Genomic DNA, 15,931 nt, shown 5'->3' on the forward strand with positions numbered 1-15,931 from the left:
TATATGTGACATGCCTGTATTCTGTGTGTGACCCCGGCCATATCTGCATACTTAATGCTACATTACAGAGTTTTCCCGTAAAAGACTCTGCGCTACTGAGTCACACCATGGCGCGGCTAGAAGGGCTGTTTAGTGTGCAAGGAGGATAGATCTATGTGGACATATCTATAATGCACACATTACTTTGTGAGGGTAATTGTCTTAGCAGGACGTGAAGTTGGTTTCCCTAAACAGGCTAATGAGTGACACTTTATACCGCATTGCGCACACAGATGCTTGCTGCTGGGCACCATGTTTTTTTAGATAACTTTTAATATCATCTGAGATTTATACTCTTCCCTGCAGATATTAGGAAATATTCCACGCGGTCTAGATAGCAAATCACATTTAGAAACTGGACGTAATACAATTGCAAAATTGATAACTTCTTGTTAGCGAGCTCCTGGGAATTTAGATGTGAATAGAAGACCGTAGAAACATTGGTGGCATGATGCTAATATTGTTTTATTAAAATAAATAATGTGCCCGTCTCTAAGAAAGTCCTAATGAATGTGATAAAGAAATAACACCAGGGTTTCGGTATGCTACAACCCATTGAGCGGTATACTGTTAACACATTGGGATCCAAAAACAGACAGTTTTCACTTTTTTTTCTCTTTCGCTTTGCGGGCGGAACAAATCTCCGATAGGCCGAGGCTCATGATGGCTTATTGGGGTTAATTAGATAGCATCGTGTCAATACCAGCAATCAGCGATCGCAGGTAATAGGATATCTCCATTAGTGTTTAGTATTGCTATAATTACGGCAGTCCTTTTATTGTAATTGTTGTAATAGTTCATGTTTTTGTTGTGCTGACCATCTCTTAAGGCCCCTATACACTAGTGCAATATGGCCTGTTTTCATGTGATTGCAATGCCAGGTGCGCTCCCGTGGGTCTCACATCGCAGTCGCAGATCTTACTGACTGCCACAAATATTTGTCCTTTAGCCCTGCTAGGATCGCATGAGATGCATTGTATGCAAAAGGATCGCATATAATGTGGGATACTGTCGTATTGTCGACAGTCATTAGGTCAACACCGTTGGGTCAACAGGCAACAAAGTCAACATGGATGAAGGTTGACAGGTGTCTAGGTCGACATGGGTTAGGTTGACAGGTCGCAACCTCGACATGGGATTTTTCACTGTTTTTTGAGCCGACATGTGCAGTCAGGCGGTATTTCATGCCCTACCATCCACTAGGACCTGGTGGAAGAATAAAATAGTGTGGCGAGCGCAGCAAGGCACCGTGCCCGAAGCATTGTGAGCAAAGCGAGGGGCTGCGGTTGACTTCCAACTGTGTCGACATTTGGGCAAAAACATTGTGAAAAAACCTATGTCCACCTCGTGACTTGTTGACCAAATGCATTTGTCAACCTAAACCCATGTCGACCTTGTCCCATGTCAACCTAGACACCTGCCAACCTTGCTGCCTGTCGACCCAACGGTGTTGACCTAATGACTGTCACCAATACGATCCACACCCATATAATGTATCCTATGCGATCCTGTCCCCCGGGAATGTCCCTCTCACATTGCAAGCAAACGCATCCAACTTATTGCTGAGACACATATCACTAGTGGATGGGGGCCTTGGTACTTGTGTAGTTTCACGGCGCCACCGCACGCACAGTCTGTGTTTGAAACTTGGCAGCTTGCCAGACTCTGTGTTTAACTGTGCGCATGCCGCTCTAGCTGTTCTCAGCGCAGCGCGTGCCTGCTTTACATATGTAATCTACGTTACCAGCGTAGCGCTGGGCAGCAGCAGCGAGCGCTGCCCAGCGCTCACAGGTCACTGTGGTACTTGTAGTTCTACATTGAAATAGACAGTCCTGCACACCGCTGACAACGGGGGCATGTAAACTGGACACCCCGGCACACCACTAACGTACGGGGCTTCTAAACTAGACACCCCGGCACACGCTAAAATTTAGACGCTAAAGCGTCTAAATCCAGACTCCCTGGAAACCACTAAGAAGAGGGCATCTAAATTTAGACACTAAAACGTCTGAATTTAGTTGGATCTAGGGGTACATAGGGTGCACTGTGCAAAACACTCTTAAACCTGTTCACAATGACACTAGTCGACGTAACAGCTGTCGACCTTGTTAATTCCACTATCCACGCTGTCCCGAAGCGTGGCGAGGGGACGTGGTACGCGTCCGACCGACCTTTTCATACCCCCACTATCCACGTCGGCATGGAGTTGATTTTATAAAGTGCAGCGAGCCACCGAGCCCGAAGTAGTTTAGAAGCCCCGTACGTTAGCGGTGTGCCGGGGTGTCCAGTTTATATGCCCCCGTTGTCAGCGGTGTGCAGGACTGTCTATTTCACTGTGGAACTACAAGTACCACAGTGACCTGTCAGCGCTGGGCAGCGTGCACTGCTGCTAGCGCTACGCTGATAACGTAGATTACATATGTAAAGCAGGCACGCGCTGCGCTGAGACCAGCTAGAGCGGCACGCGCACAGTAAACACAGAGTCTGGCAAGCTGCCAAGTTTCAAACACAGACTGTGCGTGCGGTGGCGCTGTGAAACTACACAAGTACCGGGGCCTTTACCAGCGCTGCAAAATTTAGAATTTGTGCAGTCTAAATGAATAGTATTTAAAAGCTGTTATTGTATTGACCATGTATTCCATCACTACTGTATATAACCACCTCATGTATTATCTGTACTGGAAAAGTGTAGGTCATACAGAAATACTGTAGAGAAGCTACATTATCCTCAGTACATACATTCACCAAATGTTACAGTTTTTATGACTTTGCTTTCCAGTGAATCTGACTTTGGATGTTAAATATTAAGTTCAGATCCGTCTGGGTACTCCAAAGCAGACAGGTAGCTTTGGTACTTCCTTCCAGATAAAGACTGCGAAAACAAGATTTTTGCGGCTTACCAGATAAATCTTTCGGGTGTGGTATGGGATCCCGACAGTCATTATCCCGACGTCGGGATCCCAACTGCCCGGAGTCAGACAGCATGGCGAGCGCAAAAAAGCCCCTTGCGGGCTCGCCACGCTGCGCGAGCCACCTATTTCCCACGAGGGAAAAGAGCTGGTGGCCGTCGGGCACCCGGATGTCGGCGATTTGACAGTCGGGATCCCGAGGTCGGGTAAATGACTGTCGGGAACCCGTCCGGCACCCAAATCTTTCCCTGACTACATCTGCGGGACACTTCAAGTGTGTAAGCAACAAATGCTTACACACTTGCTCATGCCTGCCCCAAGGTAAGCGACGACAGGGGGTGGCGACCGTTGTGCTGCCGCTGCAGCGTGGCCATCGCTAAGGAGGACCTCCCTTGTCTAGACATACTTGGGGATCGTTAACGACCTTTCTGAGCAGTATTGTGAATAATATTGCCTAGTGTGTATGGGGCTTTATCTTGGTACTCACCGTTCAATCCATTTCTCTGAGTCCATCATGAAAACAATGCTCTCCCACCCTTATGCATATTGTACAAATCTGTTTCCATTTGTGTGAGTTTAGTTTTTTGCACTGTCCTTAGGGACCTTGCACAGTATGATCAGGAGGGCAGGGGGTGTGAGAGGAGGATCTACAGTTTTCTAGTGAGTTATCACTTTGGACATGGAGAAATAGATTTAACCTTACAAACCAAGAATCCTCTGTTTTACCAATTTTTTTTTTTTTTAAATACAGTATACGAAGTGGGAAAATTATTTCACAATTCACGTATTCCAACATCATTTCAAAAATCTTTACTGTTGATTGTTTTTTCTCTCTTCGATCTTTGCAACCAACCTTTATACTAATGTGCGTCAATTGACACTTGATTGCACGGCTGCAAATTTACACCATGGACAATTATCGATGAACTACCAGCTACCATTATTGCTCCTGAAGAAGACGTGTTAGCACGTCGAAACGCGTTGAGCCATCATTTTTTTCCAGCTACCTATTGCACCCATAGGCGAATCTAGAATTATGGTAATGGGTGGTCCCAGATCTAGACACAATAGAAGGGGGACCTTTGCGCGGCGTAGCCTTGTGGCAAAAAGGGGGCGTGGCCTCATGGGAAGGAGGCGTGGCATCACAAAAAGGGGTGTGGTATTACACTTTAGACCATACACAGTAATGCCCATTACACATTTTAGCAAACTCCGTAATACCCATTACACATAAAGCCACACGCCATAATGCCAATTACACATAAGGCCACACACCATAATGCCCATTACACATTGTGCCACACATCATGATGCCCATTACATACTATATAACAAACCATAATGCCCATTACTTATTTGCCACATAAGTGCTGCTTACCTACGTGCTCATTGCTAGGGGGTTCTTGCTTGATGGCACCCTAGTACCCATTACACATGATGCCGCACACCATAGTACCCATTACACATGATGCCGCGCACCATAGTACCCATTACACATGATGCCGCGCACCATAGTACCCATTACACATGATGCCGCGCACCATAGTACCCATTACACAGGATGCTGCACAAATTATGTCCCTTACACAGGATGCTGCACACATAATGCCCCTTACACATGATGCTGCACACATAATGCCCCTTACACATGATGTTGCACACCGTAATGCCCCTTACACATTAAGCCACACATTATGCGTAATGCCCCCACATACCGCCACTTGTAGCTTTCCTTAAGCAATGCCCCCAAAAGTGCCACTTACTGTAAATTTTTATATGAGCCTTCGCTGCTGCTGCAGGGAGAGATGGAGAGCGGTGCAGCTGCTTCTATGGGGAGAGGAGCGCAGCGCAGAGCACGCTCCCACTCCCCTCCTGGTGTCCCCTCTAGCCGAATGGACATTTGAAATATTGTGCGCGCTGTTGTTGTGCGTGATGTCGGGGGAGCACGCCGGGCGCTGGCATCACATGATTAAGGGGGGGGGGCTGGCTGAGGTGAAAGCGGGGAGAAGAATTGGAGCGGAAGCTGCAGGGGTGACAGCTGGGCAGAGAGCAGGGGGCTGCCTGGCTGTATTTAGAGCACTGCAGGTCACGGCTGTTTGAAATAATACCCCTTTCACAACAGAAAATGCAGCGATTTACCCAGGAATATGGTCCCAGGATCATGCAAGGACATTCCCATTTTCTGGTGTGAGGGGGAGAGACAATCACTCCCCTCTCCCTACCCCCCTTAAACCAACCAGCTATAACTTCGGAACCAACTGACCCATTTACATGAGACCAGTATCATATTGAAGAACTTTTGAGTTGGCTTCAAATGATTTTGAACCCGTGAAACTGGGCTGTTTGGTTCCAGAGAAATCTGCACTCAAAGAACATAAACAGTCATGAAATTACATTTAAGAAATGAAAAAAAAAAACGGTTTAACCTCAATATCCCTGGAACCAATTAACCCATATGGATCCAGCCTGGTATCAGATTGAAGGCCCAGCGATTTGGGTTAGACTGAGATCAACCTCGAGCTTCAGTGATGCCGAAGGGGGAACTGGCAGCCGTTGAACTGGGTTGGGGTCGGAATTAGCGGGTCCCATGTTATCCTATAGGGAAAACGTTCCAGATGTGCCTGGCAGTATCTCTGGTTCCCAGGGGGCTAGAGACACGGGGCTAGGCTCGTTGGAAAGCCCCATCCCTCAGCTACAAAATGTGCTAATGGGTGGTCCTGTGCACCCCTGGACCACCCCCTAGATTCACCTATGATTGCACCTGCTATCTAACCACCCGGACCAGCTTGAAAAATTCAAAAGGATTCCACAGCCTCAGTCCATATACCAAGGCTCATTTGGGTGTATTGAAACCATCTCACCCACAACATCTTGCCTTTCCACTGAGTTAATCCGGATCCATAATGCTGGATAATTCTCTGGAACTCTTCTAAATTCTCCTTGGAAACATATTCAACTTTATTGGTGCATTGAACTGCTGCTGGATAAATGATTTAATTTCTTATTCAGTCAATCCTAGCACTGTATACTATTTTTTCCTTTTTTACAATTACAGGGAGCTTTACACACTCCCATTTACAGCTGCTTTAACTGCACTTGTGGTTCTAACTTTTCTGCTTGCTCGTGTGTTTGACCCGTAGTACGCATGTGCAATGCCTTCCAGCAAATAATGCGATGGTGAGCCTGTTACGATGGGTTTTGGAGGTATTTGCACGGTTGCGAATAGATTTGCAGCCATACACACTCATTCGCACAGCGAGCACATTCATTCTCAAGTCGGAGTTTCACTCTAGCACGGCAGCCTCTTAACTGTATGGTGTCCGCTGTAATTCCGCAGCTGTGCAATCAGGTATGAATTAGCCCTGTGGTCCCAACCATAGCTTAACCAACAATAGTCTGCGAAAGAATGCTGGTTTCAGCTTGTATCCTCCATCAGGCTGCGGAAACTGAACTACGTGTAATGTTTTAGTATAACGGAATAACCAGTGATGACCTTGTAAGTGTCTTTAACTTGTATATGCCAAGAATCTGTGGCTACAGTGAAAACATTGCGTACTATGAGGTGTTTAATGCCGCTTTTATGAAGTGCCTGAAAAATGTAGTTGATAACTTTAAGAAGTGTGTAAACTCCGTTACAGGATGAGCGTTGAATTCCCAGCAATGGAGGTTACCGAATTAAAATACTCTCCATGTACGGTCATCTCTTTCTCCCTTCACATCAGAAGTGGCCCATTGGCTTATTGCATGGGGAAATCCTGCAAGAAAGGATCTCTAAAGTCTAAGCTATAATACTATTATTATTATTATTATTAATAATACGAATACTGATTTCAGTAAAGTTTTCCATATCACTAAGAACCCCCATTGCAGAATGCTGTGATTTGCTGCAGTTTTAGGAGGAGGAGGGTGGAGTGGACCAAGGACCTGATTCTGGTCTGATCGCTCCCCTGTGAGTTCACACAGGGGAGTGATTTTCAGCTACTGCGCATAAACATTTATGCACATTTGCAGCCACTTTGTGCGAGCGGGCTCAGCAAATTGATTTTTTTGGGGGGGGGGGGGGGGGGGGGTTGGGCTTGAGGTGGAGGCCACTCAGGGCTATTTTTCAGGAGGCTCCAGCAGGAACTGAGGTCCTTATTCTAGTTCACTCTTTCTGACAAAATATTTCTTAGATGGACAAAACCATGTGCACTGCAGGTGAGGCAGGTGTTACTTGTGCAGAGATAATTCGATTTGGGTGGGGTTTTACACCTGCCTCACCTGCAGTGCACATGGTTTTGTCCATCTAAGAAATATTTTGTCAGAAAGAGTGAACTAGAATAAGGGCCTCAGTTCCTGCTGGAGCCTGCTGAAAAATAGCCCTGAGGCCACTGGTAGCGCCCATGGAATTGCCAAGCATTTCATGGACGGTCCCATGAAAACACTGGACGTTTCCATGGAAGTGTGCCGGGGGTGAGCAGTTGATGTCAGCTGCCCGCCCTCTTCCCGTACAGGGGTGCCGCAGACTTAAGACAACAGAGAGCGTCTTAGATCTACGAGCGCTAGAGTATTCATTCGATAGTTGACGACTATTTTGCAGCTTTGCGGGTCAAGCAGAATGACCTTCCAAGTGCCCAGTTGCCCTGCAAACCCACCTTCCAAGATCTCATTCACTGGATTACCTCAAAGTCCACAATTAACTGATTTAAATGCCTTTTATGTAAATTGTTCTTAACTGGGGGTGGGGGTGGGGGTAAATCTTCAGCTTTGAAGTAAACGTTTGTCAAGTGCATTCTATAAACTTGTACATAGTAGCTTCCAACTAATCTAAAATATCAAAGAATAATACAGGTCAATAGCGTGCCATCATCTGCATGACAGGTGTAAACTTTAACGTTAAACACCTGAAGTTTGATAAAGTTTGTAAACTTTTACTTAAAGGATATATTTGTGAAAGTTCCATATAAAGTAACCTACTATTGCTTCAACTTTTCCTGTATTTTCTACTTGGTTAAATACAGTCATTATTTCCATGCACTGGTGTAATGAGGCATCCAGGTAAATGATGGATTACATGTATTTTCCCCTAGATCCTCCAACGGCATCTCACAGATGTACGTATCTCTGATATTTAATATGGTCCATATATTATTAGATTTTCCTGTTGCAGCTGCATGGTATTAGTGTATATAAATCATAACTATTCCTTATGAGAAGCCATGACTTATTAAAGAAGCTATAAGCTAAATATTTTCCTGTGAAGCTAACGCCACCTGCCCCCCTAAAATCTAATCTTGTATTCTACCAGTTTTTCTCAAGTACATGATTTATTTTATTCTCCCATTTTTTCCCCTGTTGGCTAATTTATTACTCTACATAGTAACTATACAGGGATATATTCCCATCACAATGACTGATCACCGGGATATACACCAGATTCCACCAGCTCAGTCCTATTTTCACTACCCTCTCCCCTCCCTTCCGTTCCGTGCTTATTTCAGACACATATTTGGTACAATTTCAGGCAATTACTCTTCTGTAATGAATAAAACTCCTATGTATAAATATTGCTTTTTCACCAAAGATTTGTTTTCACTTTTCCCTTGATTCTAGGCTGTAAATTTTGTTTTTATGGAAAATGAATGCCTGTAAAACAAAATGCTTCTTTAATTTAGCAGCAAAACACATAACAGTAATTTACACAGCATATGTCTTTGGTTTTGTAGTTGTACCTTTTTAGTGTAATTAGCTTTGGTTTCCTGTATAATGTGACCATTGCCAAAATGCTTGAAAATTGTTCTCGTGTGGTGTGTGGCTAGTCTGGTTGGAAAATAAGCAAGGTATAAGTGGACAAAGCCAATTGTAGTCATTTTTATGGGATGATTATTATTATAATTTTTTTTTACTATGGTGTCAATTTGGTTTTTATGCTTCTTTAACTGTCTATAGCAGTGTTTCTCAGATGCGTTCCTCAAGGCATCCTAAAGGGGCATACACGCAGGGAGTTTCCAGACCCGTTTCTAAGCGATCTGACTAGATCACTTAGAAATGGAGCACGGATTGCTCCAGGTGTATGCAACGGCGATGCGCGGTCCTATTGAGAACACGGTCAGTGACAGATCGCTCAGCACACTTTCTCACTTGGCTCCTGAATAGACGCTGCTTGCATGAAAACATAGTCTATTCACAGGAAACAGAGGGACAGGTGGCATGCCAGCATCTCCCAGATGGCACACGCGGCAGGGCTCACAATCATTGCATCCCACAAAGCCACACCCCTTTGTTGAGGCCATGCCCCATTTCCTGTTCTGGCTGATTCGGGGTCACTGTATGTTGAAGTACACCTTGTGGGATGAAGGTCGGAGCGACATATTTCTCCTTCCTTCCTTACACATGCCGCAGTTGCTAGTGTTATTGGCCAGTTGGCCATGCAATCAGGCATGGTCGCTAGCAGCCATGCTAGAGTCATGTGACACTCCCTCCCTGACTAGCAGAGAAGAGAGGTGCATCATCCGGACGGCCCGTGGCAGTGATGATGCTGGGAGCCGTAGAAGTTTCCAAGCGGCAGGCGGGAGGGCGGCTGAAGAAGAGCGGTGGACGTCCTTTTGCACAATTCTGTCACTGCTCTAAAAACAGTTTTCAGAGGATTTCTGCATTTGGGCTATTTAATAATGGCATAACACAGCAGATGTGACCAGATTGGTCGTTGCTGGCAACCTGTAAATTAAAAATAAAATAAAAAATAAATGGATTTTTGGTACTCCTATCCTTTTGATCATAGTAGGCCAGCCCCCTATTTAAATTAAGCTACAATCATGCAGCAGATGGATTGTAGGACTGATTGTATGACCGGATGTGGGTACATTGTGTGTCCAAAAACGACCAAGGACTGGCGGGGAGTTTAAGGGAAATTGGACACAATCATGATTGTAGACAGATCTTTCTGGCCACCTATACTCAACCTGTATCTTTTTCCCCCATGTTCTGCAAATCATTATGTTTTCAATTAATGTCATTGGGTTTATATAAAATATGTAGTTGCCTCTATAAACACAAAAAAATAAAATGCTAAAAAACAAGATTTAAAAAAATAAATAATGAAAGATGAATAGAATGAATTGTGCAAATATATGTTTAATCTCACATTTTGCGATTTATTAAAATATGTTTCTTTGGCAATAAAACTAGAGTTCACATGTGCTTCTTGTACAAGAATACAGGGGTAGTCTCTTTCATTTTACGATGAGGGTTCTGCTGTGATACATGGTGCTACAGATCTCTATGATAATGCTTTCCCTATGTGCCGTATTAATGTCTGAAGGTCACAACTACTGTACTACCACTCTCTGGTTGTGCTCTAAGTGATGCTTTGCTTGGCTTTAAATTCCAGCAACACGTCATTGATATCTTTTATATATGCGCAATCTCTACTCTTTCAATGTCCATTACATACCTTTTTCTGTAAACTGGATCTGGTGTTGTATGCCTTACCCATCATTGTGCCTGTCCTTGGAACGCTGATCAAATCTTTTCTTACTCCGTAGTTTGCAACGATATCGGTGTACTGTTTTACTCAAATAGATTTAAAGTTCTAATACAGGTTGAGTATCCCTTATCCAAAATGCTCGGGACCAGAAGAATTTTGGATAATGGATTATTCTGTATTTTGGAATAGTTTTATATTTCAATGAGGAATCATGAGGCATCTTGCATTTATGTTGTTCAAACACATCAAACACATGAAATGCACACAAATATATATTATTTCTGTATGAAACAAGGTTTCAAAACCTGAAACAATGTTTGTGTATTATTTCAGGAACTGATCTTGAATGCAGAGCAATCATTTTCTTGCACATATATATTGCCAGTTACATATCATGTCCCCGGTAGTGCCAGTTACATATCATGTCCCCAGTAGTGCCAGTTACATATCATGTCCCCAGTAGTGCCAGTTACATATCATGTCTCCAGTAGTGCCAGTTACATATCATGTCCCCAGTAGTGCTGGTACAGATGTCCCCAGTAGTGCTAGTTACATATCATGTCCCCAGTAGTGCTAGTTACATATCATGTCCCCAGTAGTGCCAGTTACATATCATGTCTCCAGTAGTGCCAGTTACATATCATGTCCCCAGCAGTGCCAGTTACATATCATGTCCCCAGCAGTGCCAGTTACATATCATGTCCCCAGCAGTGCCAGTTACATATCATGTCCCCAGCAGTGCCAGTTACATATCATGTCCCCAGTAGTGCCAGTTACATATCATGTCTCCATTAGTGCCAGTTACATATCATGTCTCCAGTAGTGCCAGTTACATATCATGTCTCCAGTAGTGCCAGTTACATATCATGTCCCCAGTAGTGCCAGTTACATATCATGTCCCTAGTAGTGCTGGTACAGATGTCCCCAATAGTGCCAGTTACATATCATGTCCCCAGTAGTGCTGGTACAGATGTCCCCAGTAGTGCCAGTTACATATCATGTCCCCAGTAGTGCCAGTTACATATCATGTCCCCAGTAGTGCTGGTACAGATGTCCCCAGTAGTGCCAGTTACATATCATGTCCCCAGTAGTACTGGTACAGGTGTCCCCAGTAGTGCTAGTTACATATCATGTCCCCAGTAGTGCTTTCAGCAAAAAAAAAAAAGTTTCAAAACAATACACAAACATTGTTTCATATCTCAGGAACTGATCTTGATTGCAGAGCTAGTTACATATCATGTCCCCAGTAGTGCCAGTTACATATCATGTCCCCAGTTGTGCTGGTACAGATGTCCTCAGTAGTGCCAGTTACATATCATGTCCCCAGTTGTGCTAGTTACATATCATGTCCCCAGTAGTGCCAGTTACATATCATGTCCCCAGTAGTGCCAGTTACATCCCCAGTTGTGCTGGTACAGATGTCCTCAGTAGTGCCAGTTACATATCATGTCCCCAGTTGTGCTGGTACAGATGTCCTCAGTAGTGCCAGTTACATATCATGTCCTCAGTAGTGCCAGTTACATATCATGTCCCCAGTAGAGCTTTTCAGCAAAAAAAAATAAAAAATCATTTTTCTCACATTCTGGATACTATGGTTTTCGGAATCATTTGAATAAGGGATACTCAACCTGTAATTGCACTCTCTGTGCATTTGATCCTCTCTCCAGGTTCTTAAATCACTCTAGCATGTACTGTACAGAGAATGCTGTGAAAGAAAGACAATTTCCACTACTTATTATATCTCAGCATTTAAAAAGCATGTCTCCATTGTATTTCAATAATCGTTCTTATTTCATGTGCCCTCTTTCTGTGCTTAATTGCAGGTACACGTGAACCCTTGTTTTTATCAAGCCACCGACAGAAGCAATTTTGTACCTTTAGAGAGGAATGAATGGCAGAGTCTGCACCCTGGTGACTGCTTTTCTCTTTTGCCCGACAAATATTCATTCCAGGTCATTATAGAAAATATTTCAAAAGACGAAACCGCAAGGTAAAGACATGACTGCAGGGTTATACTAGAATCACATAATACAGAATTATTTTTCTTTACCTGAAAAATCTTCTACTGTAGATCAAATTGAACATTTTTTTTTCTCATTCAACATTGGTCTATTTTGTTTTCAGCTTTTGTTTATACACTTTTTAATGTATATTCTTCTAAGTACGGCTTATTGCATTTATTTCCTAAATTGTAGCATATTTAAATCTCTCATCCTTTAACATTTCCCTCTCTGTTCTATAAATAGTCTATAGTGTAAAGTGCAGTAATCCATATCCTACCAAACTTTTTTCCTATTGTGTATTTCTAATACTGCTTTTCCGCTGCCGCAAAAACCCAGGTGGTTGCTGGGTTAACCCGGGTCCAGTGATCCAGTAATCCTACCCAGCTAACTTGCAGGATTGGTCCCAGGAATGACCCGGGTGAGGGGCAGGGTTAAAGGGTAATCTGAGTCATGTGACCCGGCTCCTGTTTACATACATGCCTGCACACAGGACACAGCTGAATTTCCTGAATCCTGGTGCAATGACATTGACTTGGGGGTGATAAAATGCTGCTGCTGAGACTCCCTGTGCTTCTACCCCCGTGTAAAGCCCAAATGAATCCAACCTGGGAATAATCCACATTGTAGCTGTTGTAGAAACTGGGTTATGCAGGGTACACACCACGACGACCCGCTCACGATGCACATCGTGAGCGGGTCGTCAGTGTCTCGTCCGACCCGCTCACGGTGACGCGCGGGGGGGGCACGACCCGCTCACGATGTGCACCGTGAGCGGGTCCGATCCGATGGCGACCCGCACCCGGTTGTATGGTCGTCATTCAGATCCTACCTGCAGCAGTAGGGACCGCGCATCGGATCGGTATCGGTCCACACCAGGACAGAAAAGGGCCCAATCACCACACAATCTACATCCAATTGGTCGGAATTGGATCTAGATTGAGGGGATCGGGCCCTAGTCGTCCTGGTGTGTACCCAGCATTATTCCAGGTCTGACTGGTTTGGAACTGTGTTTCAGATCTTGGGTCAGTTGGAAAAGGGTAAAAGTTTTCTACGTAGGAACGTATGCAGTTGAGTTGATGTGGATGACAATGTTAATGTTGGACCGAAGCAGGAAAGGCCCATCAGGAGAATACAGCAGTAGAGCCTAATAGTAGTGGGTTTCTATGTGGATGCACTGCTGAAGGAGCATATCCAGCCACCAGTGAAGTGCTCTTTTTTTCATATGGATGCCACAGTGCTGCACTCCTTATTCTACTTAAACTGTTTTGGACTTGATTTGTAAGATAAGGATTTATTGCTGGCAACAAGGTGTGGAGTTCTAAGGCCCCCATACCTAACCCTCACAACTGCTGCCTACCCCCCGGCATCGGTATTGTGACTGCTAATATCCCACCCGGCAGCCAGAATGCGGACCAAATCCTGTTGTCACAAACACACCAGGACTACGCAACTGGGGACTGAGAAACCATGGCTTGTTCTAATGAATCTCGCTTACTGCTGTGATATGTAGGTGCTAGTGTCACAATGTGGTGTAAACAACCTGAATCCATGTCCTCTGCCTTGAGTCAATAGCTCAGCCTACTGGTTGAAATGGGGATGTAACCATGCTGAGGAATGTTTTCTTATTGCTCGATATGGGGGTTATTCTGATTCACTCGGAAAGGCACAATCACTCTCTAATGGACAAAACCATGTGCACTGCAGGTGGGGCAGATGTAACATGTGCAGAGAGAGTTAGATTTGGGTGGGGGGTGTACTTCAAACTGAGATCTATATTGCTGTGTAAAAATAAGGCAGCCAGTATTTACCATGCACAGAAACAATAAAACACCCAAATCTAACTCTCTTCACATGTTACATCATCCCCACCTGCAGTGCACATGGTTTTGTCCATTAGAGAGTGATTGTGCCTTTCCGAATGAATCAGAATAACCCTCTATGCCCTGTAATACTAATTGCACATCATTATATGATATAGTCTACCAGAGTCTACTCACTTTCTAATGACAGGGGTAACAGCAGGGTAGCTGCTGAGAGGGAGGGGTATCACATGAATCCACAGAATGTCTCAGCGCTCTGATTAAAGGTTCCATTGTAGATAGCCTCACACACCCTCATTGCACGTTGCTACAAATGGCTGTTCACTGCATGTCACAACCATAACAGTTATTTTGAGGCATTGGGGTTGATGTATCAAGTAGAGAAAATAATGGAGAAGTGTCCCAGTAGAGACATTGCCCATCTAGCTAACATTTATCAAGTATGCCGGCCCACTTCTACACCCGTTTCACTGCTTGATACATCAACCCAGGGGAGACTCCAGAGGCGGGGCTGTAGCACAGTTCAAAATTCAAATAGCAGAGCCATAGCTACTGACAGCCACTGCCATTCCTGACTGACTCACTGGCAGTTGATGTTTTTCCCCTATTTGAATTTTGTACTGCGCTGCAGTCTCACCACTGGAGTTGCCGCTGCATCAACCCCATTATCTGAAAGTTGAATTCTAGCATTGGCGAGCACCAGTAACACTGAAGCAATAAAAACTCCACCGAGTATGACGTTCTGTGAAGGGCAGAATACATGTTTCCCCTATGCACTGATCAGTGTGATGACCTCTATATAACAGCTTTGTAATGCAATGCATTATTTTTACTTCATCTTATTATCTTTGTTTGAAAAAAATCAATATTGGCGCATAGATCAATGTTTGTTCAGGTAATGGCTCTTCGATTGCTTGGCATCATGTAGGCACTTTGATGTCTGTAATGGTACACCATGTGGTTTTCTTCAATCTTCCATTACAAATACAGCAAAATGGAGAGGAAATCCGACTTTTGACATCTTACGCATAGATCCCTTTTTCACTGGAATAGACTGACAGTCTATGGTAATATAAGAGGCTATATAAAATACTTAACCGTTTCATAGGAATAAATTCAATTGTACTTGTAGTTATGCGGGCTATACACTTGTCCGATTTGGCTACTTTTTCCCGATTCTGGCGGATCGGGTAGATAAATTGGTTGAAAAGTGGCCAAATCCGATGCACGTCCCATGCGCATCATTGGGTCGACCTAAAGATGGTCGTCACCTTTGGGTCGACATACTGCAAGGTCGACAGGGGTCTAGGTCGAAAGGAGACAAGGTCGACACGTCATTAGGTCAACACAAGCATTATGTTGACATGGTCTCGGTCCACAGTCAATATGTCGACATGGGGTTTTTCACTGTTTTTTTATCCGAATGTCGACGTGTACACAGGATTAAGTGTACCACGTCCCCATGCATGGCTCGCTGCACTCGCCATGCATTGGGCACGGTGCCATTCTGCCACCACGCCCTAGTGGATGGCAGGGCATGAAATACCACATGTCGACTCAAAAAAACTGTGAAAAACCACATGTCAACCTTTTGACTGTTGACCTAATGACCCGTCGACCTTGTTGCATGTCGACCTAGACCAATGTTGGCCTTGAAGTATGTCGAACCAACGGTGTTGACCTAATGACTGTTGA

General features: G+C 44.4%; 1 protein-coding gene across 1 annotated transcript in view; it reads left to right on the forward strand.

The window, feature by feature from the left end:
• APLF (aprataxin and PNKP like factor) overlaps positions 1-15,931 on the forward strand; it is a 176,473-nt gene that overhangs the window by 25,906 nt on the left and 134,636 nt on the right. The window contains exon 3 of the mRNA XM_083175813.1: positions 12,237-12,403. Coding sequence (XP_083031939.1) covers positions 12,237-12,403 — 167 coding nt within the window. The remainder of the gene's footprint in view (positions 1-12,236; positions 12,404-15,931) is intronic.

The sequence above is a fragment of the Crinia signifera genome, chromosome 3, assembly GCF_055691185.1.
Source record: "Crinia signifera chromosome 3, ASM5569118v1, whole genome shotgun sequence".
Taxonomy (NCBI): domain Eukaryota; kingdom Metazoa; phylum Chordata; class Amphibia; order Anura; family Myobatrachidae; genus Crinia; species Crinia signifera.